Below are 27,621 nucleotides of genomic sequence, written 5' to 3'. Positions count from 1 at the left end.
ACTACTTATCTTAGGAATATTTGGAATGAGTCTTTACTTCATTCATATATATCCATGTGAAGGAAGCTCCATGGGAGAAAAGGCAACTGGGCCACTCTGCTGTTCCTGGCAGCAACATAACATGGTTTCTTGGCTCAGTACCTTGCGTGGGACTGGAGATCTCATGGAATGCTATCCATGTATGCTTCCTATATTCATACATCTGTGGCATGTAGTCGCATAGAGATCCATGCACTGTTGGGTTTGGGCCACGAGTTCTTCTATATGAGTAACCCCTTCTTGTTGATAACAAATCAGGAGAACATTTGTCAAATGCCATGTGTTCTTTTTTAAAAAAAAGAATGCAGTTATACAACAGATTTGTGTTATTTCATGCTTAATTGTTGACTCTGTCAAAGACGTGTACTAACTTCAGAGCTCCCTTTGCAAAATCCATCCAGATTGTTCCTTGAAAAGCTTATTTTTCTATATGTTTAACAACTCTGCTCTTAATAATGTTCCACTGATGTACCTGAACCTGAAGTTGGGCAGACGAATAGTACTTTCTTGGATATCCCCCAGATCACCATTTGCCAAAATTTAGACTTTTGGAATGGAAGCTGCTTTTAGTGATCGATTACATAGTTTAGTTAATAGTTCAGCAATTCACATCTCAGTTCTTTAGGAACTTCTGGATGGGCGCCATCTGGCATCCAACATGGTACGTTTTAATTCTAAAGTGTTATCCTTTGTCACTTTTACTTGGCACATTTACTTAAGATGTGGGGCATCCTCCAAATACTTTTGCAGTGCAAGCTGATTTAAAATATTTTTATCTGCATTTTTCCTTTCCCTTTCATCAAAGTGTACTTATACAGAACAGCTATTTAGAGGTCAATGCCAGGTTGGAATGTGGTGGATCACTGCTACTGGGGGACGCTATAACTAGGACAGCCATCTAGGAAATAGATGAGCTTTCCCCAAATTTCCTTGCATGAGGGAAACACATACAGAAAAGTTTGTGACTGGTGTTCTATGCAACTTGCACATTTGAAACAGCAATAATCTGTTACCTTTTTCCTCTTTAGAGGAGAATCTTCCTTAAGCTCAAATAAATCTTTATAGCAAATAATTGGTTGTTTCTCACTGGGTGATGTTTAAAGATAGGTAAGTCTGGGCAAATCTGGTACAACTGATGTACCCGTAAGAGAAAAAGCAGGGGACCATTTGGGAGAAGCTGCTGCACCCCTCCCATGTGGAGAAAAAGTCATCTTGTGGTGGCACCTTCAATTCCCCCCCTCACCCGCAAAAAGATCCAAGTTTGCCAAGGACCCCAAAGGCTTGGAAGCTCTTCTCAGTTGTTTCCCAACTATCTTGATCTCTCTGGTCAAAAGCACAGTAAGACAACTGCATATAAAATAGCTCAAATTAAAATGATATTTATGTGATGCGCCTGAGAAAGGGAGAGATGCAATTTGCCTCCCTGTTCAACCGAAATGTGTGGAATACAGCATAGTGTGTGATGACTGACAGTGCAGAAACTGGAGTGGAGTGGGGGGCTGGCTTTTTAAACAGCAAAGAGAAAGAGAATGCTGACAAGGGGAAAGAGAAGGACAAGGACATGCATGAGAAACTTTGTTAAGAATACAGCACTAAAAGCACCGAAGGAGTTACACAGAGTCTGTCAACAGAGATGGGGTTTGCTGGAATGAAGGAGAGTCAGTGCTCAGACTTGCTCAGAAGGAGCTAGGGTTCCTAGTTCCAAGCAAAGAAGATGTTTTCAAGCTCTGTCCTCTGACATGAGAAGGGCTAAGAGTGTTCTGGGGCCCTGGGATATTATGAAGAGACTCATAGCTGGTTCCTAGCTAACCTTTCTAAATTTACCACAGTACTGCTGATCTCTTAGGCAGGCCTGGAAGGGAATGAATGAACTTCTGCTTCAAGAAAATGTTAGGAGGGAAAAAGAAAAGGAGGCAAAAGCACTGAAAAAGGGAGATGCAAAGAGAGACTGATACTTGCTAGCAATGACCAGGACCTAACCTTTCTCAGTGCCCGACAGAACGGTTGTTTTTATTGTTGCTTCTTTTTAACTGCTGACTTCCAAATCTGCCTATTAAATACTTTCTACTGAGCATGGGGCATGAGAGCTATATATTTAAGAAAAATAAAAATTCCCCTAAGTTCATAGAACCAATTTCACAGCTCTTGGTATCTTGGTCATTGGGTTTTCTCTCTCTCCACATCTTAGATAGTTCACTCTGAAAGTTATCGTGCATATTCCTGGCATAATAAGCCTTTATCAGGTCAGGTAATGAAACAAGTAATTGAATACTGTGGTGGAGACAGCTCTGCATTCTTTTTACACTGCAGAAATAATAGAGAATTATAGAACTCCAAAATTACAGCAGATGTATTCTAAAACCGTATGACCAGTCAATATGGAATGTGACAAAGAGTAACAAGGATTTGCAAGCATAGTCCTGGAAAGAGACAAAGAACTGCAAACAACAGAACAAGTTTTTCATTATTGTGATTTTATGCCCTACATTTTTTGCCTTATTTCATGCAATATACTATCAGAAAATTACCATCCATAAATGGTAACACAGAATATCTCTTTATTAATCCAGACATTAATATGGTATAACCAATATACTGAAAATCTATTAATTAAAATCAGCTACCTGCCCATTTCCTGGATGCACACCTTAACATGGTGGGGGGCTTTGACAGTCCCAGAAAGCAATGTTGCCAGGAAGCCAGCCTTACTCACAAGGCTGCTTTCCTGGCAGGGTTATCCAGGGTGGAAAGGCCAAAGATGAGACACTAGACTAAGATGCACCCATCCACTTCAGGAGGAGCTGTCAGCTCTGCAGAAGAGAATGGCTCTCTCTAATGGTGATCAGGAGAAAGAAACTACTGAAGGACAGCAGTAATTGAAGGGGACACTGGTGGAGGTTCTATCACAGACAGCAACCATGATGCTTAAGCTAATTCTTCTCAGTACTGTGCATTAGAGGACAATGGTAAACCACTTCTGAATAGTCTTATCTTGTAAACACTATGATGAAGCAACCCAAAAAGAGATGGTGAGAGAAGATGAGACTCCTAGGTCCAAAGGGAGTCACTCAGGTAGTGGGGAAGAGCAAAGGATAGCATGAATAGCACTTCCATGAATTACACAAGTAGATATATGCCAAAAGGCAGCCTAGTGGCTGACACACACAGAGGTGAGAGTCTAATGCTGCACAACACATACAATTAGAACTTGGAACATGGAAATTATGAATCATACTTTCTGGAAATCATAAAGCAAGAAATGGAATGAACAGTATGGTACTTTGTATAGTGAGCTAAAGTGAGCTGGAATGGGCCATTCAGTCAGATAAATATGGAGTGTTTTACTCTGGAAATGACAAACTCAGAAGAAATGGGTCTAATGCTGAGGCAAGATGTTGCACAAGCAGCAAGGAACTAAAAATGAAAATCCAATCGAATAATATCAATAAGAATGTATGGAAAACCTATCAGCATAACCATCATTCATGTCTATGTTCCAACAAAAGAATAAATTGAAAACTTCTATTTAAAGATCCAAGAGGAAATTGATGACCCACCAAAGCAAGGCTTGCTGATCATTATTGGTGATTGCAATGCAAAAGTAGGAAACAATGCTGAATCACACAATGTGGGAGATTTTGGCCCAGGCATCAGAAATGAAACAGGAGAACAACTTAAAGAATTCTATGAAGCTAATGATCCACTTATTGCAAATACATACTTCAAGCAACCACACAGATGAACCAATAGCAATTTCCATTTCATCACTGTTGATCTTAATGTTATGTAATTCTTCTTTAGTCATGACCTTTGTTTTCTAATGTCTGGATGCAGTCCTGCTTTTGCACTTTCTTCTAGGGACCACGACCAATCTGTAATGATTAGCAGCAGCAGCTACTACTGCCTACTTTGTATGACTCTGGAATTAGTCTTCTCTGAGATAATCTCCCTGCTCCATTTCTACCCTTAGGGGCATTCCAGTGCCACAAAGCAGAAAACTGTAGGTAAGAGTCTGCCTCTACTTCTTGATTCAGTCTCTTGCATGAAACATGCTAAACATGTAGGAACTCAATTGGGAAAATAAACCTCCTTGGCAAACATCGATAAGTCAGAAAGTGTGTTCCAGCCAGCAGCAAAATGTAAGTGTTCATTATTTCCTGTGCGACTTAATTCTGGAATTTCCCATGGTGGTAAAAGTAGAATTATTTATGTAACCTTAAATGTGATTTAGTTGGAAATGAAGCAAAAATGATTTTACTGACCTTTATTTAGCCATCTTTCCCCCACTGATAGCTTTTCATTATTAGACACATACTAAAACAAAAATGTTTGCTGAATGTGGCATCCCCCTCTCTGGCAAGCAGAACTAGTGATGAGCCTTCCAGCCAACTAGGAGCCTGGAGAGAAGGGTGGGATCACCTAACAGCTGTTCTCACCACATCCCCAGCTCAGTGTTTGAGCTGGCAGTGGTGTGGCATCTGATCAGCAATTGCATAACAAAGCTGCCTGAAGAACCTGAGCCAGAAACAAAGCTGGAGCCACCCCCTCTGCTGGCTTTTCCTTCTCTACAGCAGGAGAAGGTGAGGGAGCACTGGATGCCACTACCTGGAGTGTCTCCATGCTCTTCGAGAATAGCACACATTCACCCTACCTGGTCTTTCCCTTGGAAAATGCCGCAGTGCAGCCAAGGCAAAAGTGGTTGACTTTTTATTAGCAAACATTTTTGCCTTTGTATCATATCGAAAATATTCTACTTTCATGGAAACTTTCCTGGAATACTATTCCAGTTGTGCCTGTTTCCTTGAAAAATGCTCTTCCCATCTGCCATCTCCTGTGCCCTCAGAGGAAACACGAACTCAGATCTGATCGAATCAGTTCTGCTTTTAGCTATTGACATTAGAGCAAACTGGTCCTGGAACTCCCTATCATTGCTGGCCTCCAGTCATGCCTGTCTGCTAGTCAGATCTGCTCACCATCCCTCATGTACTATTGCCAAGTGGAGAGTTGGATATGGATTTCCTAACCCAACATGCTGCACTGTGATAAAGACCTGAACAGTGCTACATATGTGATGAAATGCAGAATGTGGTCTAAAAGATGCCACAACAACCACAATGTACGGAAACTTGAAAGTGGCTCTTTAAGTGCTGCAAGGAATTTTATAGTTTCTAGAAAAAGATAAAATAAAAATAGGATCTCCACAATTTATTTTATTTTACAGCATTACAACTTATGGGCTATGCATCATGATTTTCAGTCCGTATAATTTTTACATTCCACTAAAAGGCCATTTTAAGAGAGAGACGGGTTTGTTATGTGACAGAAAAGAAAGTTAATAACCAATTATGTGGCTTTAAAAACTGTAAATCTGGAACTAGTGAAACCTGTGGCAGTCATAAAAACAACACACGCAAACACCCTGTCAAATGAATTCAGTTGAACTGCATGAAACATCTGTTGATAGAAACCGAAAATGGGAGTTCCCAAATCAAGGTATAATTAAAAAAAACAAAAGTTGCTTATGGTGCTATAACTGTTTCTTCACTGACCTTTAGCAGCTGTGGAAGATACTGCCAGACATGCGTGCGACTTCTCCTTCCTTACTTTCCATTTTGGCCAGTATCCACAGGAGATGTTATATATCAGATAAAAACCTTAAAGCTATAGGCTACACCAGAACATTCCCAATTTATTCGTGCATTAATAGATTCATAGAATAATACAGTTGGAAGGGCCCAAGAAGGCCATCAGGTCCAACCCCCTGTGGGTCCAGGATGTCAAATCACCCCACCCCACTCATATAACTGTCCAGTTTCACATTGAATGTATCTAGTGTGAGAGAGCCCATGACCTCTCTTGGCAACTGATTCCATTGTCAAAATGCTCTGACAATTAGGATTTTTTTTCTGAATCTAGAGTGCTGCACTTTTAGTTCATTGTTCCATGGCCTACACTCAGGGATGAGTGCGAAGAGGTCAGTTCCTTCCTCTTTGTAACAGCCTTTGAAGTACTTACACAGTGCTACCATATCCCCTCATGGCCCTCTCTTCTTGAGGCTAAATATGCCTAGCTTTTTCAGCTTCTCATCAAAGGGCTTATTTTCCAGACCCTGAATCATCTTCGTTGCTTTCCTTTGAACCCTTTCTAGTTTTTTTCTGTATCTTTTTAAAACCTGTGTCCCCAGAACTTAACAGAGTATTCCAGGTAAGGTCTGTCTAGTAAAGGGGTACTAGCATTTCTCTTGTTCCGGAAGTGATGCTTCCACTTATGCATCCCAAAATATTATTTGCCCTTTTTGCAGCTGCATCGCATTGCTGGCTCATATTTAGCGTGCTGTCTACAAAAATTCCAAGGTCTTTTTCTTTTCCAGTGCTGTTGAATCAAATATTCCCCGTCTTGTATTGATACATTTGTGTTTTTTCCAACTTTGCATTTGCCCTTGCTGATTTTCATTATGTTACTTTCTGCCCAGCATTCAAGTTTATCAAGATCACCCTGGATCTTCATTTTGTTTTCCAGGGTATTAGCTATTCTATCCAGTTTTGTGTCATCTGCAAATTTAATTATCATTTGCTGGACTTCTTCATCAAGACTGCTAATAAAGATATTGAAGAGCACTGGTCCCAGGACTGAACCCTGTGGCACCCCTCTAGTTACCTTCTTCCAGTTTGAGAAGATGTCATTGATGAACACTCTCTGTGACTGATTTTTTGTAGTCAGTTGTGGATCGACCTAACAGTCGTTTTTTTTTTTTTTTTTTTTTTGCTAGTTTATCGTCGTGTCATGGAGCACTTTGTCTAATGCTTGCTAATGCCTACAGCATTTCTGCTATTCCTGTTGGCTTCTGTTTATCACTGCATTTTCTTTAAGGCACATTAATTTCACAGGGATTGATGTTAGGCTGACTATTGTTCTTCAGTTCATCTTTTTTTCCTTTCTTGGGAACAACAGCAGTTTTTCTCCAGTCATTTGGCACTTCCCCTCTTTTCCAAGATTTCTCCCAGATTATAGATAGTGGCTCAGAGAGTTCTATCAAAAGTTCCTTCATGACTCTAGGCTGGATCTCATCAGGTCCTAGAGATGTGAATGCATTAAGATCATCAAGGTGCTCCTTGACGATTGGCCTGTTGATCTTAGGCAGTCATCAAGCCCTTTTGCCATGTGCTTCTTCCTGTAGAGGTAAGTCATATTTTCTCCTGTAGGAGAAGACTGAGCCAAAGTAGGAGTTAAGCAATTCCACCTTTTCGATGTCATTGGTGATCTTTTTGTGGATTCCGCTGAGTTGCTGAAACTCCCTATCTTTCATTTGTCTTTTGTTTTGGATGTAACTGAAGAAGGCTTTTTTGTTGTTTTTACCAAGCCTCACTAGCCTCATTTCATAACCTGCTTTAGCCTTTGGACTCCACCCCTGCAAGTCTTGGTTGTCTGTTTATACTATTGTGGCCTGGCCTTCCTTTCACTTCCTGTACATATCCATTTTTGCTTCAAATTGTCTCTTAACTGTTTATGGAGCCTCTGCTGTCTCTTGTCCTTTTTTGGGGGGGGGGGGGGGGGGGGGTTGAAATTTGTTGTTGTGCTTTGATGTTTTTTTTTTCAGATGTCCTATTCCTCTTTGAGTCATTTTCCCTTTAGAGTGAGTTGCCAGGGGATTTTACTAATGTCAATTTGAATTTCTTAATGTTGGTCCTTTTGAAATCTAGGGTATGTATTTGGCTACAGTTGACTCTTGCCATTTTCATATTTGAGAATTCAAGAATGCATGGTCGCATTTCCCCAGGGAACCTGTGGCTGCTACTCTGTTCACTAGATATTCCTGGTTGGTAAGTATTAGGTCAAGTGTAGCTGTTCCTCTTGCCCTTTCCTCCACCTTCTGCTGGAGGAAGTTATTGGCAATGCCTGTCAGGAATCTCTTTGGCCAACTATGTCTCCAAGCAAATATCAGGGAAATTGTAGTCCCTCATGATGACCACATCATGCTTCTTTTCAACACTGGCAATCTGTTTTTCAAAGATAACATCCTTCTTCTCTCTTTTATTGAGTGGTCAGTCATAGAAACCAATGACTATGTTCCTTCTGTTTTTTGCTCTTCTTAACTTGACACAGATGCGCTGGGACTACTTAGTTCCTCCTCCTGTAATTAATTGCAGGTATAAGTACTTTTATGGTGCAGCTCTACCTCCATTTTTATCCCTTCTGTTTTCCCGGAAGAGATTGTATTCACTGATTTTTGAATTCCATTCATGAGAGTCAGCCCACCAAGTTTCAATTATTGCTATGAGTTATAGTTGCCCTTGCATACTTGTTCTTTGTTTTCCATACTCTGGGCATTGGTATAGAAACACTGCCGTTCACTTGGGTTGTAACCTGGCTTTCTTCCTGTGTTTTTTACGGTACTGTTATTAGTCCCTCTTTGGGGTTTTTTTTCTTCCAGTGTGGTAAAGAACTCATTGCCTGTTGACATTGTGCCCTGATGCACATCTCCCTCCCCTGCGTGATTCAGTTTAAATCCTTCCTAATGAAATTTATCATTTTATGCCCAAGGACATGCTTTCTGTGCTTTGAGAGATGCTACCCATCATTTGCCAGTAGTCTTAGATCCAGGAAGTTTAGCTTCTGGTCTCAGAAACCAAATTTCTCTGACATCACTGTCATAACTATGTATACACTTGGAGTATGTTTTCCTCATCACTTCCTCTTCCCCTAAGTGCCCAATGTTCATTATTTTCCTTCTTGGAGCTTTGAAGTCTGTAGTTATTGCCTTAATATTCCTCTTGTCTATGCTGTTCATTCTCACAGAAGAAGACGAGAAGAAAGGGATACTTATCAGTGGGTTGTATGAATTGAATGCATCTGTTGGTTATAGCATTGATCTTTGCTCCAGGGAGAAAATATACATGGCATTTCCCTGTGTCAACTTGGCATACATATTTTTCCAGCCCTTGCAGTAAGGATTCTGCCATAACTAGCACTTTTCTTTTTGTTGCCACAAGCTTGGGTAGCATTTCTTAGGTTCATTACTGCTCCAAGATTGGGTTGTATCTCTACTATTTTGTTGTCCTTTGGTCTCAGTAGAGTCTCTCATGTTTGGTTTTTCTTCAGTCTCTTCTGCAGGGTTTCTCAGGGTATTTAGCAATTCCTCCATAGCTGGCTGTTCTCGAGTATCTGGAAGTAGTTTGAGATTTTCACGACTCCCTCAGTTGTGCCTTCTATTCCCTCTGCTGGCAACTGCTACATTTTCCAGGTTGTTTTCATGACTTTTTCATATTTCATATAGTTCACAGTCTTAGATTGCTTTGCCCCTCTAGTATCTTGTCATTCTATTTTCCTTTTGTGTGTGTGTGGGGTGGGGGCAATCAAGGGTGGCTAGTTGTAGCTCAATTGCCCTCAGCTTCTCCTCTAGCAGCAAAGTTGCTTGCATTTGTTGCATTTATAGAGTGGGTTGGTGTCAGTGAGAACAAACTTCTTGCAGTTCACTGCCACTAGTGGTCCCTCTCTGCCCATTTTTTCTGGGTGGATTATTTTACAGCAATTGTTCTTGCAACTTCCCCTCTCCCTCCTCCATTCAGCAGCAGAGGCTCATGCTGGCTCCATATGGGACTCCAAGGTAAGATTCTGGGTTCAGTCATGTTTGTCTTTTGGTGAGTGGGGGCTCTGCTAGGGAAACATCTCTGGTGCAGTTGTGGCTCCAGCAACAGTGGCGTTGCTTATTAGAACAAATTTACATTGGTATATCCTTACATTGGTATATTGCTAAAGCATGTCAACATAAAGCTGAATTGCTGGTATTTCTACCCAGCAAAATGATTTTCCAAAGTAACTTAAACACAAGTAATAAATGAAACCCTAAGATGTGAACCCAGTGAACCCAGAAAAAATATTTAAACTAGTAGCATTGAATGATCAGCAGATAGAAAACAAATTCACACAGTGGAAACAGCTGCCTAGAGAGATGATGGTCTCTCCCACACTAGAGATATTCAAAAAGAAACTGGACAGCCCTCTGAGTGGGGTGGTGTAAACTGGTGTCCTGCAACAGCAGGGAGTTGGACTCAATGGTTTTCATGGCCCCTTCCAACTCTACTTTTCTATGATTCTATGAATTCAGTTCAGACATATGGTATACTGTAGTCATTCTGTACCATTTCAGAATGTAGTTTAAAAGCCCCTCTTCGAATGTTCTCTTATGTCCAAAATGTGATGTAAAATATTCTGCAATGCAATGTTAACATAATGACATGGTTATCTGAAAGAGCGTCTCCTTCCCTATGCGCCTGCCCACTCCCTAAGATCTGGGTCAGAGGTCCTTATTTGGGAGCCCTCTTTGGAGAAGATTAGGAGAGTGGCTACCTGGAGAAGGGTCTTCTCCATGGTGGTGCCCGGTTGTGGAACATGCTCCTCAGGGGTGTGCCTGGAGCTGACGCGTTATTCTTTTTGACTCCAGGCCAAACCCTTTTTATTTTCCCATTATTTTATGACCCGATTCCTATTTTAATCTGGCTTTTATTATAGATGTGATGCTGTGCCTTTATTGTTGGACTGGCCTGTGACTTTTATGTATAGGATATAAAAGTTTTAAATAAATAAATAAATGAAATTCTTCTTTGCTCTGTTATGTTAGATTTTTGTGCGTATTTTTAAAAATGTGATTAACATTCCAACATACAATCTGAAAAAAGTACGTACACAGTAAGGTTGTTATTATAGCTCTGAACATATGTGGTGGCCCTTATGTGCTTTGGGACAGGAACAGCATGGTGAGAATGTACCCCATGATTATATTGGCTGCACTGCCTGCAATTTCCTCTATCTGAAGAAAGGTAGGCAAGAAGCCAGTGTAGTTCTGAATGCAACTATAAAAGGGCAAGTTTGTTTTTGTTCGCTTAATATTTGTGCCAAATAAATATTTTGCACCTTCACAGTGTTGAGGATCTTGGGTACACTGAATTTTAACAATGCCAAAGAAATCCATTTCAGTTCAGGTTGTAATACAATGAAAAAGTGGAAGAATCAAAGTTATGCATGAAAACCACTGCAGCTGGTTGGTTGAAAGATTTAAAATGCAAAATTTACATTGCTTGATTTGGAAAGCAGTGATTAAAGGTTGACCATGACTTCATTTCACAGGCATGAGTGTTGTGAATTGTATATTTCTTCAAATAGTAAAGGGTTAAACAAAAGAACATGAGGACATGCTCAGAAATAATAACATATAAGTGCTTAGTGCTGCAGTCTGCACAGGTTCAGAAAACAGTGGAATACACATATGAGCATTAGATGCAGAATCAACATTACCCACAAAACACCTAATTTTCCCTAATTAGAACTCAACTCAATTTCACAGACAGCACAAACCTCATTTACACAGTGCTGCAGGCAGAAGTACAACGTATCTGCCTTTCTTTGCCCCAGTTTCTGAGAGAAGGGCCATCCAGCCCTGAAACTTAACATAACTAGCAATGACTAGAAGTTATCTAACCTTTGAATACCATACTTCATTACCTAAAATCAAACATTCCCAACCCAGAACTGGTCTTTGGTTGAACTTTAACATTTTTTGTAAATAGGAAAGGTAAATAGGAAAAAAATATTAATCACTCGATGCTGACATACTCTCAAGGCATATTTTCAGCTACAATTATGTGTGTCTGTTGAAACATACTAGTTTATCAGAGATGCTGTTAATTTCCCCTTTCATGAAGGCTTACATATATTTTTTTTTTGCTCCCATTTTTCTTAAAATCTTCATAAAATGAATTTTTCTGTTAGTTCCTAGTGTTCCTAGTTCTGTGGGAAATTTACCCTAGTTGTTAAATTGTGAAGTTCTGACTTTGGGTTTTATAAGAACTGTTATAAATTATCAAACTTTGCTAAGTTTCTTGATAGTTTATACCATTCTTATGAACATAAATTGTATACATTATTAAATTATCATAAAAATTCTATTTTCATGAGATGTTTGGTGATAGCCCCACCTTGACCTCAAAGCTATGACATATGTATGCTCCTATTAATTTAGGTCCATGTCTCTATATTAAGACTGTTTTTCCCATGTAAAGCTTCCTGAAAGTGAGAAGACACTTAAGAAATATGCTACAAGATTCTGAGAAATGTGCTACAAATGTAAAACTGGGTGCATGCAGGAAGAGAATGAACAAAGGAGTCTTATGGCATTTTGAAAACCAACTGGTTTATTGTAATGTAAGCTTTATGTCCTACAACTTGCAACTCTGGATACAGTAGGCTTTGCTCATGGTATTATTTATAGAGCTATGAGTTATTAAAGTCTGTTGAAGGCTAATATAACTATCTCCCTGGATTTTGTCACCAGAGTAAGGATCAAAAGCAAACTAACATTATGTAAAAGATGGATCAACTTAGATAAATGCAAGCTACTCTTGCATTAATTGTTTCCCAACTGTTGAGCTGGAACACTTAATTAGAAAGATGAGAGGCTTATTTCTCAAAGGTTTACAGCTTGATCAGACATTCCCACCTAACCTGGTGAGAGAGAAGGACTGCCAAAATGGTGCTCTTCTTAACCTCTTGAGCCAGAAAGGAATAATTACACAGAAAATGGGAGCCGATATAGATGAATACCAAAACAACAGTGGAAAAAACAAAACAAATCTCATGCACACACCCATGTATGTTTCCAGTTAGAACTCTATCTTGAAAAGGGCTAAAATATATCTTAGAAATACCATAGAATATGAAATATGACTTCAGACCTCAAAAGAAAATGTAAGGGGGTCTGAGAATGTTGACCATGACCACCCCTTCCCTCCCCCCACCCCCGCCCGCTGCCCTGGTGAGACAAACCAAACTGCATTAGCTTATTTGATATAGAAATTATGCTCTGGGGTAACAAGTTATTTCAGATCTGAAATAACTTCAGAAAGTGGAGTTTTGCTAAACCATTAAATTTAAGTATATTGGAGTTTTCACTACGATACAGCATCCATGACTGTCATCTTGTGTTAACATACAAACACAAGCAGCTGGCCTAGCTAAAACCATACCCTGGAGTGCATTTTAACCTAGACTTTTATATGAAATTTAAGAAGGAGGAAATGCTCATTTGAACAGGTTCTGTTATAACTGTTATTACCAAATGTACATTAAGCATTCCATAGTCTCTACATGCCAGGACTGCCAATCAGCTTGATCAGGATAAATTATGCATGTTGGGTAGCTTTGCTAGTCAATAAGGCACAGTCCTTATCAAGCCAAGTTATTTCACTTTGTCTTGAAACACACTGCAATAATGCTGCTGGAACTGAAGAAAAATGCTACCTTAACCATGAAGGCTGCCAGCATAGTGATGTTAATTTTGTGAAACCAACAGTGTGGTTGAAAAACCAAAATTAAATATATGATTGTTGTATATATCTAGCTCTTTTCCTGAAACTGAAAGGAGAATTGTATCACTCTTTCAAAAACTGCCAAAATAATGAAAATATGACACTGGAATAATACTGCATAAAGCAGGCTAGTCACACACTCTCTTTCCAACAAAATGAACATAGAAGAGTTAGTATAAATTGCAATATTTACCCATTAGGATTGCAGACCAGAAGGCAGCAGAGAGAAGCCAAATGCTCCTTCATGCATTCTTCTTTTCTTCTCCCAATGGTAGAGAAGCAAATGACACAACTGGAGGATTCCATCTGACCTACTTGCCTGTGGATGGATTCCCAGGACATGAAAAGCACAGTGGTTCTTTTACCCCTCTGTCATGTCCTCTGAACTCTGCCATGGTACTTCATTGTGGCATGTTTGGTTCCTGGAAGTCACGGAGTGCAACAGAAGCCTGTTCTATGATTCCCATGCTCCACCTCAGCTTCTCATGGTATCCAAACCTGGCAAGCAGCTACCACAGAGTCCCCTGCAAGGAGTGGCAGCTTCAGGAGCTGTGCCAGCCACCCCACATCTCCTGTCCCACCCTGCCTAACAACGGATGCCTCAGTGCCCGCCTCACTTCAGCACTGCTCCCCACTTCCATCCCCATCAGGCTTCTCTGCTCTTTTCCAGATGGTCACCTATTGTTCTGTCACTCTCCAGCAACAGAGAAGCTGCCACACTGCCTGAAACAGCTTCCTGCGAAGCACCTGCACTAGGCACTGCTTGCTGCAGTTCTCACAAACACCATGTATGAGTTTCTCTGCCTTTGGGTTTCAGGCAAAAACATATCTCCCCTTTCTGCAAAGTTGCTTCTCCAAACACAGGACATACACGGCACGGCAAACAGGGAAGTGCCCTTGCTTCCTTTCACTGCTCCACCCGTGTCTTCGCCACACACCAAGGGGCAATCAACAAGCCACTGGTCCTGCCCCCTCCCCCTGCAACAGCAGCAACAACACATTCAGATGTACTTGCCATTGCACCGCATGCCATTTCAGAGACACCTTCCAGTGAGTAGGATCCAGGTGCCTTGAATTTCTTATTCATTTTGCAGGTTTCCTGAGCTGGCTGCCTATGAACTATGTTCAAGATTATGTGGTTGATAGACAGAGCCCTAAACAACTTGGGATGTAGACCAGCAGATCACCTTTCTGTCTTATACTGAGCCGAACTTTAGGACCACGCAACGCCCTGCTTGTCATCCCGATACCAATGCAACACTGCTGCAGAATATCTCAGGGGTGGCGCTTCCCGGTGGTGGAACACCCCCTCCCATCATAGTGAGACTGAAAAGGGGGTGTGTCCTGAAGTGCACTTGTTCACCCAGGTTTTGTCCAGCTTGTAATTAATTTGAATTAAGCATACACTACTCTATTTTACCGTTCTTTGTGTTGCCTCTCTTATTACTGTAGCCAGTTTTAACAGTGTATTTTAAATGTTGCAATTACACACAGAGAGAGTACCCAACATTTTATTTCAGTAAGTATTTAAGTGAAAGAACATTATTATATTTCATTAATGAAATAAGTAGATCCTCCTGGTACATTTTTAAAGTTTTGTTGATATATATATTCTGTTTTATTTTGTCTATTTCTTACAATGTTTTAATTGCTTTTTATTAATGGTAGTATTGATATTTTATTGTTATGTCCACCCAGAGAACATTATGCCAGTGGGTGACTTTTATGCAATTTTAATTAATTAATTAACTAACACACACATCCCCCCAAAAAACCACCACCACAAACAACAACAACAATAACAACAACAAAGTAGCACAGAACAGCTCAAAATATCCTGGGACAAGAATAAAATGAAGTGTGGTATTGGAACGATGCAACTGGAAAGTTACTAAAGTCTGATAGGTTTAAATTTCATTTTGTTTGAGGCAACAACCCCTTTAATTGCCATTAATGGTCTGTTTTAGTGAAAGTCATTTCAATTGTTTCTTTTTTCACCTGCATTCAAATTAAATGAGATTTATTGGTTGATGATGTGAAAATTCTTTTACTTTAATTGTCATAAGGGATGAATTTGTTTTGACTATGTTATCAGTGTGTACAGATCCATTTTCAACCTTAATGCATTTTTAATAACTTTTTCCATCTGCAAATGATTTGAATTTTAAATTTCTTTCCATAAATAACTTAAAAAACAGCTTTTAGAACAGCTGTCATAATACATACTTATTTTTATTTATCCAACAAGACCTTTCTTAGAGTCAACATATCAGATGATCCATCAAGCTTAAAAATGCCCTTAAAAATACTGTAAACGGGTCTAGAGGACCATAGGATCTTTTGGATTCCTATTTACCAGGATGAAAAAGAGCTTTAACTTCTGTGCTGGCGATCTGTGCTTGGGGCATCTTCTCCTCACCCAATATGGACACAGGAAGAATCACATCTCCAAGGGCATAAGAGGGATCTCAGAGAAAGGAAAAGGGGGATTCTGGGGGATGGGAAGTGGAGGAGGCCAGTGATGTCAAGATATGGTGCATCTTGGTGACAGCCCAGCATTTTTCTTCCCCTCTGAAGTGCTACAGTTGGTCTAGCTACTTTGCAAACCGAGAGACGTGAACAGCCAACTCTGCGTTCCTTTCACCCAGCATTAGATGCCTATAATCTCCCAAGTCAGAGAGTTAAAGCAGTTTCATTGCACTTCACCCCTAAAGATCTTTTATTGCAGCATTCATGCCACAGAACCTGGCCCAGCACCAATAATTTGATTTAGACGTGGCTGAGTGATTGCCAGGTCTGGGAAGTGGCTGGCAGGTATCTTTGGCTAGACAGCAGGAGCAGAGATTGTAGAGGTCTTGGAGGGAGGGCCAAAGGCAAAGGCAAAGTCAGGAACAAGTGGTGTCAGCTACCAAGAAGGCATGGCAGGTCCAGACTTAAAGGCAAAATCAGAAGCAGGTGAGGATCAGATACCAATAAGATGTGGCAGAACCAGAGGCCAGGCAAGGAGGGAAGCAGCCAAGGGTAAAATACAAACAAGACATGGCAGAGCCAGAGACAAATGGAAGCTGTGGGCAGATGCAAGCAAGGCAAAGCCAGAGAGGACACAAACAGGTGCTTAGCAAGGCTGTATAGGCTGGGGGCAAGAGCGACAGCAGGAGCGAGCAGGAGACAAGACTAGAAGCAGGATCAGGAACACAACATTGCCACACCACAAAGGCCTGTGTTGCTGTCACAAAACTGAGCAGTTCAAGAACCTTTAAGGGCTTTCAGCTACACAGCCTGATTGTACAGGACTTCAGTCCTTGCATGGACCTACAGGTCTGTTCTGGATCCTGCAGGCATTTGCTACTCCATCTTTGGTTCCTGACAGTGATCATTATTGTCCACGGGAAACACCCCACGTTTGCCACATGGGTCTGGGTCTTACTGCAGAAGAAGCAGAACCTGAAAGCTTCCTTGAGTTTTACAGAGATACTCATGTTGTTATTTAAACTAAGCTGTTATCTATTTCTCAAGCCTTCCCCGCGCCCCCGCCCCCGGTATCACATCCTGCATAAAACATTTGGATAGTATGCTTAAAGTTTTCTAGTGCTATAATATTTCACATCAAAGACTCTCTTGTTTTCCTGGCTTCTATGATGATTGTTTTAAAGGCAATGCAGCTTTATATGGGGACATTAAAATTTAAAGCTGAACGCATTTAAAGAAAAATGCTATGATACTAATTGCTTGACAATATCAAGGAGTCGTCATATTTTGAGCAGTGTTCATCACTTTCTAGCTTTCTGATCATAACCAAGGAAAACAAAATTCTGAGGGCTTTCTGCAGGACTATGTTATTCTAACCAATGTTAATAGTTATCCTAGCCAAATGGGGTTTGCTAGACATCTTATTAAACTAACGTTTTTAGGCTGTCTCTTAATTACATTCCATAATGATGCAACGTGAGATTAACTACCCATCCCCTGAATCCACTTTTTGGTATTGTCTATTTATCCTCACTGTGTATAAGCAGCCATTTATGTCTCCCATCGATGAATCCTAAAGCAGATATATAGATGCATCATCATGGAGAGTCTCCTTCCATGATTTGCTTCCCCATTCTCTGCAAGGTAGTGGAATAACTTTGTTAAGGGTAGTTCCTACAATGAATCTGGGGTTAAGGAAGGCTTCAGAAAATAACCATCAAAATTGGATACATTCAGTTGTTGAATAAAGTCAGTAACTTAGGCTTCTCCTGTGCTTATGAACTTTCCCTGACTCTTTCAGTGTAATCATGAGGAGCAATTTGGAAACTACTGTTTTTGATTAACTGCAGCTTGTTGTGTCATCTGAATCCAGAAATTGTAGTCAAACATGACTATGCTTTATTTGAAATAAACCAACTTCAAATCTTGTAAATTGGTTAAACTGGCTTGTTTCAAACAAACCTGAGTTAAGGTTAACGCAGTTTAGGATTCATTCAATATGCTGAACTGCAGGTAATCTAAAATGGAATCTCTTCCTCACACAGGAGGAGAGGAGGAAGAAGGAGCATGCAAGCCTAGGATGAGGTTTCGGTCATTCTCCTAATGCTAAATCAGAGTTCATCAGCCTCAGGTTTATTAGCTTTCATCCAGCTCTGACTAGGCATCAGTTCAGCATGTTTACAACTTCACATTATTCAAGGAAAAGTACAGAGGAATATCATAAAAATACTGATTGATTCTAATTCCATACTCCAGGTTAACTCACCTAGATGCCTCTTACAAAAGTTTAAAAGTGTGATCAATCAGATCCCGAAAAACCCTGTAATGAAATGCCACTGAATTGAGCAGCACCATCTGGGAGTATATGACTATATTAATACTCTAATTAAAATCTTTATTTCTATCCTGATTCCAAATGTAAAGTTTACATCATTTGCCTATCCAGTAGATGTGCATTATTTTACATTAGGCTTATTTAACAATTCAATCCAAAACTGGGTAATCAAAGGCTAACTTTTCTGTCATCAAGAGTTACTACCGCCAATTTTTAAAATATTGAATGGTCTCAAAATAACTTATCTGATGGTGTATCAGCCATCTGTACTAGCATACATTTAATTTTTAGCATTTTACTTTCCAAGTCCAAGTTCCATTATTTCTTTTGTAGACACACAAAATAGGGTCCACACAAGGAAATGAACTTTCAAAACCATTTCTGAGGAGCCTCACAATACAGAGACCCATTCTTTTAATACGTTCTCATTTTAAGTTTATTATGTGTGAATTAAGTAGGAATACTGAGATTACCCTATTTTTTGTAAACACCTTAATACTTGGAGATGGTTCACACATGAATCTTTATTATTTCATAGTTCATAGTTAGATTACTCCAACACTTGTTTAAGTTCAGACATTGTGTTTGAAAATATGATCAATGTGGGTGGTGTTTTCTCAGTGTCTTTGCTCTTCACATATACAAGAAGCTTGCTATTGATATTTTGGAGCTATCATTAAGATACTTTCTTACATTTCATCATGTCCAGTAGATAATACTGTCTTAGAGGAAGGCCCATATTTTAGGCATATTTGAAAAGAACTTCATCCCAGGCTAGTTTCTCCTTATCCTAGTTTCTAAGGAAACCCCTAGCATCCATTCACATTGGATATTCAATGGACTGTCTCCTTTTTCCACGAACTGAGATTGGGTGGGGAAAGGCTAAAGAAATCTCTTTCTTCCTGCTGTTCCTCCTACCTAGGGCTAATTTGGTTTCTAAACACTGAAATAATAAAAATAAACACAGACTTCAAAGAACTCCATGTAATGTGTTGCTGCAAATATAGCCCACCAGCTAAGCTTTTAAAGAAGAAAATTGAAATAGAAAAACTAATCAAAAAATTGCAAACCTCTGATACATATCAATCATTCTTACATAAAACTTCTGATAACCATGGAAATCTCAAAATGATTTAACTCATGAATAACACGTTCATTAAGAAGAGTGATGTTTTTGGTCTAATGTAAATATCTATACAATGCCAGTCCTGCCTGAGTTGAGGATAACTAAAAAAGTTCTTCATGGTGCAGTTAATTTTGTTCCAAGCTCAGTGATCAGGAGAAACAGACAGTGTTGCATATTTTGACAGAGTAATTTCAGATTACCAGTAATGACAAAGCTGAGCACATCATGTGAAGACAAAGCCCCCTGGAAAAGACAATTGTACAAGGGAAAGTTGAAGGCAGAAGAAAGAGGAAGACCAACTGTAAAATGGATTAAATCCATAAAGAAAGCCACAGCCTTGCATTTACAGGAGCTGAGCAGGGCTGCCATGGATAGGGCATACTGGAAGGCTTGTGTTCATGGCGTCACTTGGTGGCACTTGCAAGCAACGAGAGGTTCCAAAACTTCTAATCCAGGGCTTCAAAGCAGTGGAACTGATTGAGGTCCACCAATCACAAAAGGTTGATAGATGGAGAAAGACTTTGGTAATTCAACTGGTAATTCTTGATCATAATTTTAAATCATTACCTAAATCTTCTTTGAAAATTTCTGGATTCTTTCCCACATTCTTCATTCTTGCTTCCATGTAGCAGGGAGCTGCATAATTCAGCTTTTGCTAAATAGAAGCATTGACTGTCTATTCTTTGGCCTCTATATTTTGGAAGGAATTAGCTGATCCAGAGACTTGGAGTCTGGATTTCCAACAAGGTGCCCACCTCTCTTAGTGCTTATCAGGCTCCCTGTCTCTCCTAGTTTAAATATTATTTAAATTTATTTTAAGCTGGGGGCTGTCAGGCTATAAAGCAGCATCTTAGTATGGCTTCAAAAGAGCAGTTTTGTATTTTGCAGCTTAGCCCCCATCCTCAGTTCTGTTCTTGGATTACTCATTTAAATTAGTCTTGCCAACTTGCCTCCGGGGAAATGAATACCTTTTGTGTGACCATGAGTGGGTCTTGCATGCTCTACGGAGATTGAAGGACTGCAGTTGGACCTTGCCCAGTAGCTGTGATAGGTCATCTGCACATGCATAGCAGCCCCAAGCTGCCTACAACCAAACCCTAGCTTCACTGGTAGCTGTGGGGATGCTGAAGGCAGGCTCCTTTCTCTGAATGGAAAGCTTAAATCCACTGAGAGCATCACAAACTGAGCTAAAAAGAATGACTCCTTGCACTTCTACTGCAAATCCCTCCCCTGCTCTTCAGCCCATCAGAACAGTTATAGAAATGTTAGGCATAAAGATATAAATCATCATTGTTTAGACCAGCAACATAAACAAGGCAGAGAAAGGAGAGAGAGGGTACACTTTGATTTTAATGGTGATTATGATAATGGTATAAACAAGAGGGATGGGAAGCATCATTCCTGGTTGGCTGGAACTGGAGGGACAGTATACAGGCCAACTGTGGCTGGAGGCTTTAAATGGGCAAAATGCCAGGGGCATCTCTTTCCTCCTTTCCTTGTGAGAACTGTAGACCTGGTCTTTTGTGTGCTCTGGTTGCCCTTCCATCTTCCTGCATGGTCTTTTGGGTACATTGGATGCAGTGGACCAATTCTCTTTTTATTCCCAAAGAATTGACAGTGCAATGATTTAAGTGAGTTTAAACTTGTTGGACTACAACAGGTTTGCAGAAATCCTTGCAGATGGAGAAAGAGGCATGCAAAGAGACATGGCTGGAGAGCTATGTGGGGTGGAAGGAAGTGTGGTATAGGAAAAAAACTGGAGTGCAAACATTGGGTGTAGATTTTAATAAAAACATGACCTGTTAAATTGCTTCAAGAATCTCTGAAGCTTAAAAAAGAATAATAAAAAGCTCTGAATATTTATGAAGAGTCCCCTTTGATGGCAGCTCTGTCTAGCTCCTTTTCTACCCTTTCTGTCCAGTGGACGTCCTTCATTCTTGGTCTTTCGGTTCTGTCTGGTGGCCATTTGCCTCAACTGGTAAGAGATGGAAGAGAAAACTGTTTTGTATCCTTGACCAGTGCCTGGACACAAAGCAAATCCTGTTGGTGATAGGTGGGAAGAGAGGCAGGAAATCCCACTTTGTGTAATGGAAGTTAGTCCCTAGCAGTTGTGGAGTTTACAGGCCAAGAGAATGGGTTACTATAGTGTACAATATATTCCCACACTCTCCCTTGTTAATGTGCCATGTTCAGTTTGCAGTTAGTAAATGTTAAAGGTATATACAGCTCTTTTTCCAGAGGTTCCATCTTCTGCATCTGAATTTGAACCTTAAAGTCCAAGGAAAAGTGAAGATACCTGCAGGGTAAACTTTAAGTAGGCACAGTCTGGAACATCACACAGGTCTGTCCTAAATGCAAGCAACCAGCTACATAGCTTGCATTCTGTAAAATTATGGTAATTCTTTCTAATCATGTACATAAATTTGCATATATGAATTATGATAATATGTGCAGAATTTGGTATTTAAGGGCCTGGATCTTTTCCATACCTGGCACCCTCCTGGATGTGTTTGAAATGTCCTCCAAATAAAAAGAGAATCGTCTATCTTAGTTTCCCCCCCTAGTATCTTAACTTTTGTGTACAGTGAGCCATTTAGATGGGATGGATTGAAACATGCAGTCCTTCGCCTGTAATCTGAAGTGCTTAAATTTCACAGGCGCTTACCACACAATTATGTTGTTTTGTATATTTTGGCTGAATTGCCATGCTCTAATTAGCTACTATGAAGTGCTGGAAGAATTTCATTATCTTTCATAGCAATTAATAGCTATGAATAAACACAGTTTTAGGCTTGCAGCATTAATTAATGAATCGGTTACAGGTGTTGTCTTGAGGTATGTGTAGAAGGAAAGTGTCCTTTGAAATAACATGCAACCATGTATTGGACAACCAGTGTAGAATAAGTGTCCTCATGCTAAGCTGTAACATGGCAATGTTGCTGTACATGCATACTTCAAACCCCTGTCAATCGTTTTTTTAACATAGCATCAGACATTCAAGTACTTTGGCAATAGTACTGTATATGTAATATTGCTCCTATTGAATTTTAGGCAATTGGTGAAAACTGAAAAGAATCATACTATTCTGTAGTTTTCAGAACACCTATTTCACCTACCTTGTGAAAATTTCTGAAATATGCTGCTTTTTCATCTGGAAATTTTTCTAGCCTTCTAGGTCCTTTACTGGAAGCTTTCTTGAAAACTAACCAGCATCTTCTGAAAATCTGCAAGGAAAATTAAAGAATTATATTAATCCTTGGTTCTTAAACTTGTGTATTTTAATTCCCAGAAACACAAGTGGGGAGTTCCTGGGATACGATGCAGAAAACCTGTAGCTTTATATTTTAAAGCATAACATTGCCTCAGAACTAAGGGTTGACACTTATAATGTTTCTCAGTTTAAATCCCCTTTTAAGATGATTTCTTATGAAAAAATACAGACAGGACAATCCAGATGGACAAGAAGGATTAAGTTCTGTCTCTTGCCAAACAGCCCTGATGTCTGCCCCACACTCATGCCTGCTTTGAACTCAAAAATAAGGACACACGGGAGTTCCTCATTACAGATCTTCTGTGTTGCTTCTAGGCTGACCATTAGCTTACACAGTGCTTTTTCTGTAAGAAAAACAGTGCCAGAACTCATGAAATTATTTAGCTTTCGCATGTGGTCAATCACTGTACACACACACACACGTCAGTTGTATAACGAAACATAATGGTTGCCACCCGCAGTAAGCACTCAGTGCGCGACCACATGACCAGTCACAAGCCAAGCAGCGCCACAAGCCGAGCAGCGCCATCACAACCAGCGTGGACGAAGTACGCATGCATCAGATTCGACACACAAGCAGCCCGCATGCACCATTTTAATGATTTTGCCGCCGACCTGCTACACTCGACAGGGTGATTCAAATCCACATGTACCAAACATCAAATTTTCAAAAGTTACTTTTAAAACTCAGAAAATCTGTAGAAAAAAGGTGCCGAAACTCCGTTCTGGTGCGTTCTATGACAAAAAAAGCACTGAGCTTACATATAGCAGACTCAGGACAGGCAGCCAGCATTCTGAGTCTAGCTTCACAACTAATGCGCAAGGCAGCTAATCAACTATCCAAGGTCAACCCTACTATTAGGCAGAGTAAGGCTTCAGGAGCCAGAGGCTGAAGAGCAAGAAGAGATGGCAAAGCACAGACTTCCCTAAACCCTTTAAGCTAGCCTGCTATCGTCAGGTGTGATGGAAAGCACTTTCCCTGCACCACTGTTGAAGTAAGATACAGCTAGTAGTCTGGTCAGCTTGTGTACCTGGAGCAGAACCCCCTTTTTGTCAATGGCCTCAGGCAGCCAAATACCACAGCCTTGCCCTGAAAACTCCACTTTGAGTTCAGCCTTGCCCTGAAAACTCCGCTCTCCCTGCTCCCATCTGCTTCCTCCTTTCTTTGCTCACCTGATACTATTCTCTCTGCTGTCTAGGAAAGCACTGGGTATTATATCACTTCTATCTCAGGCATCCAGTTGTAGAACAAATATGAATAGATCACCTACTCCCATTCCAATATGCTTTCAAAACGTTGTGCCCTTTCCACAGATCTTTTAATCAAAGGTACAAAGGGAGAGCAGTTTCCTGGTTACTGAATGTCCCCATGAATGCGATTTGCCTAGCTCTAGGACAATATGTTCATTTATACAGGCATTTTCACATATTTTACTGATTTACAGTCTGTTTAAACATTTTATCTGTCCTTTTCTTGTTTTTCTATTTGTTTTATGCTGCACACACCCCTGAAATCTGATGACGGGCAGTAATGAAACTGTTTTAAATAAGCACCACACTTTGCTAACTTCCCCTTCCAGTTACAGAGAAGGAAGGAGCAGGACTGAGCAAGCTAAGCCACATTGGAGGGAAAATAGTAAAGGACCTGAAACAAGTAGGTCACCTGAACGACAGGACTGCAATATGGCTGCAGGACCTTTTTTATAATACTTCTGCCTTCAGACATCAGCCTTTTCTCAGAGGGAAGGGTTTAGATCGTTAGCATTTTTGCAAGCCTTATAATCACATAACAACATTATAATGTAACAATATTTTGAAATATTTGCTAAGTCATTCAGTAAGATCTTTGTCTTCAGCTCAAACCCTTTTGACATCATATCAGTATGTTAATCACCTCAAGAACAAGGCTGTAAGCAGCTCTCCACATATGCAAAAAATACAGAATGCAGAGCGAAGTACAGTATGCTTCAAAATACATAATGCCACTGAATAAACCAAATCAGCATATTGGAGGGAAGAGGTTCTTTTTGCATGGTTCTTTCTCACATGTACAGAGTGAGTGCACATTCACACATTTTGTGTATACACAGGCTCTTTATGAATGTAAATGAAAAAAAACCCACTAAAAATGCCCGGTTTCTCCTTCCCTGCCATTCAGGAGTCCCCAGTTTTGCCTGCATGTCAGTGGAACTCCTGGATTGGGCAACACAGAACTTATAAAGCAACTAGAAATGAAGAAAAATGCTTTTTTCTTGAACTTAGGTCAGCAGAAGTCTCTGTAAGACAGTGGTCTCAAACTTGCGGCCCGCGGGCGAATTGCCGGGATGGGCGGGGCATGGGAGAGGGGCCCTGCAGCCTTCAAAGTGCCGGCGGCTCCCGGGCCGGCCTCTGGGAGCCACGCGGGATGAGCGGACCACCACCACCACGGTGGTGGAATACTTGATGCAGCCCAGCCTCACCCAGACTCTACTTCCAGCGGCCCCCGAGTAAGTTGAGTTTGAGACCCCTGCTGTAAGATGTCTATCCTGAATGACCAGAAATGCACAGTTCTACTCAGGCATTGAAGAAAACTGACAGGGAGAAAACCAATGCATTTGAAACATAATAAGGAGGGTTTTGTGAATATCCACAATTGAGAGAAAGATAAACAATTTGGTCCTGGATCAAATCAAGCTAGAATTTTCCTTGGAAGCTAAAATGACAAAACTGAAGTTGATGTACTTCAGGCAGGTTGTGAGAAAGAAGGATTTACTAGAGAACACAATAATCTGGGGAAAGATGAAGGCAGAAGAAGAAAAGGAAGGCTGATGATGAGACGGTATGATTCCATAAAAGAATCCTAGAGTTTACAAGAGTTGAACAGGGCTGCCAAGGACTGGTGATTGTGGAACATTCATTCATAGGCTCGCCACAAAGGCAGTGATAACCTGATGGTGTACACCAGCAAATTTGGCTGTGGCATGAACCGATGATGCCATTGGCCAGCATATGTCACTATGGACCTTGTACGGAAGCAACATAATACTGCCTTTGCTGAACAGCAAAAGTCTTTCCTTCCTACTTGATGTGCCTTTTTGTGTCTGCTTTTGGTCACAAAACAGCAGCTGCTGCCCTGTCACCTGTACAGACAAACTCCCCCAAGATACATAAAGCAGAGACACCAGTGGAAGACCAAACTGCAAGCACATTGACAAAATATTTAATTATGAAACATTGTATAAATATTTCTAAATGAATTATTTCATACTCTCCCTTTAAAAAAATCTCTCTTTCTGACCTAGTAATACATTTAAAATATAGAAATCAAAAGCAACCACCATTGCCGTTTTAGCATCTACAACCTATGGATGATGGGGACATAAGTAATAGTATCAAGCATAGTCACATACAAGCCTTAGTTATTAAAAAAAACCTGTTCATTGTCATGACATGAATTATTAAAATAAAATCGGCAAGGTTGCTACTTGATATTCTCCCCGTTTCATCATTCACAGTTGGTTTAACAAGTCTTCTTCAGAGTGCTAATTATTTTAATTAAATATTCAAAAAACAGACCAGCCCCTAACAGAATATAAATTATATCATATGTGTGTGAGCATTTCAACAGACTAGGAAACCATCCAGATGAAATTGGACTTGTGCTAGCAGACTGCACGGAACAGTTCCAGTAACAGCAACTTTACCCTACAAGTTTATCTCCCAGAAATAATGTTATAACATGGCAGATTTCCAGGAAACCTAATAGAAATTGAATACCCAGAGGTACTGCTCTTCATATCTAGTGGCTCACACAAAGAATACCTAATTTACAGTGGTTTCACTTTCTGGTCCTTGAATAACATCAGTCTTTTCTATGTTCTGTATCTCTAAGGAATTGAAATTCTGTGTATGCTCTTTGTTAATCTATCTCAGTGCTGTCAATTCTGATCATTTCATTCAACTCCTGTTCAGTTTAAACAAACAAGACCCACTTCATATGTTTATTTAGATAGCTTTCAGAAATGTGAGAAACAAACAAACAAATATAAAACCAAATCCAATTTTCAATTAGCAAAAAACAAAACAACCCCCTTTTCGATTTAGCATGTTTTATTAGGGAAATTCCATGTTCAGTCAGTTCCAAAATTACTGGAAATTACAGGTGTTAAAGCATCCATATATAGAGATATGGTATGGTATCCCAGGATGTGGCTATTTTCAATGTTCAATGTTGCCACTACCTTGCAGCTGTCAGTGGCAAAGGGGTAGATGCTGCCTTACCTATTAAAATATCTGGAATGATGAGAGGCAATCACCAAAAGGTGTTGCCGGAGAGATGGAGAAGAGTAGGGAACCATGGTTGGCGGGGCTACCAGGGAGTGATGAGAAATCCCTGAGCGTTGTCGTGAATGACCTTGGCAAGGGCTCTCATTGTAAGTGGAATTGTGGGGAACGCATAAAAGAACATGTTCACCCATGGGATCATTAGAGCATCTCCTTTCGAACCCGGACCAATGCCTACGTGGGAGCAGTAAATTTCGCACACCATGTTCATGTGAGTGGCGAACAGATCTATGTCTGGAGAGCCCCATGTCCGAAAGAGGTGATGCAAGGTCTAACGATCTAGTTCCCATTCGTGGATCGTCGACATCTCCCTGCTGAGTTTGTCTGCCTCCTCATTGTCAGTACTGGCTAGGTGAACGGCAAGGAGGGCAATCTCCCTTGGGATACACCAGTCCCACAGTTGAATAGCCAGGTGAGCCAGGGAAGTGGACCTTGTTACAGAATACAGTCACAATATTGTCAGAGGCAACCTGAACAATTTGCCCCCAAAGAGTGCCCTCGAATGACTGAAGGGCTTTGAAGACTACCAGCAGTTCTAGGTAATTGATGTGCTTGGCAGTCTCTCAATAGTCCCAGGTGCCCTGAGTCCAGAGTCTGGAACACAGGGCTCCCCACCCGGTGAGGGAGGCATTGGTGAACAGAGTCAGAGTTGGGTGATGTGGACGGAATGGAATGCTGACAGACAGATTGTTTTGCA

At 40.4% G+C, this 27,621-nt stretch overlaps 1 protein-coding gene and 1 long non-coding RNA gene across 2 annotated transcripts in view; one reads left to right on the top strand and one right to left on the bottom strand.

Moving 5' to 3' along the window:
* Nucleotides 1–15,429, top strand: part of LOC123021636 — a 36,511-nt gene extending 21,082 nt beyond the window's left edge. Inside the window, exons 3-4 of the long non-coding RNA XR_006414362.1 lie at nt 3,898–4,043; nt 14,495–15,429. This is a non-coding gene — a long non-coding RNA (uncharacterized LOC123021636). The remainder of the gene's footprint in view (nt 1–3,897; nt 4,044–14,494) is intronic.
* The window catches only part of DOK6 (docking protein 6), a 270,546-nt gene that overhangs the window by 130,469 nt on the left and 112,456 nt on the right, over nt 1–27,621 (bottom strand). The window contains exon 2 of the mRNA XM_044426570.1: nt 22,447–22,554. Coding sequence (XP_044282505.1) covers nt 22,447–22,554 — 108 coding nt within the window. The remainder of the gene's footprint in view (nt 1–22,446; nt 22,555–27,621) is intronic.

Source organism: Varanus komodoensis, unplaced genomic scaffold (genome assembly GCF_004798865.1).
Source record: "Varanus komodoensis strain SLA01 unplaced genomic scaffold, ASM479886v1 scaffold17, whole genome shotgun sequence".
Lineage (NCBI taxonomy): Eukaryota > Metazoa > Chordata > Lepidosauria > Squamata > Varanidae > Varanus > Varanus komodoensis.
The sequence above is the reverse complement of the archived record's forward strand: the minus strand, read 5'-3'. Positions and strand labels throughout refer to the sequence as shown.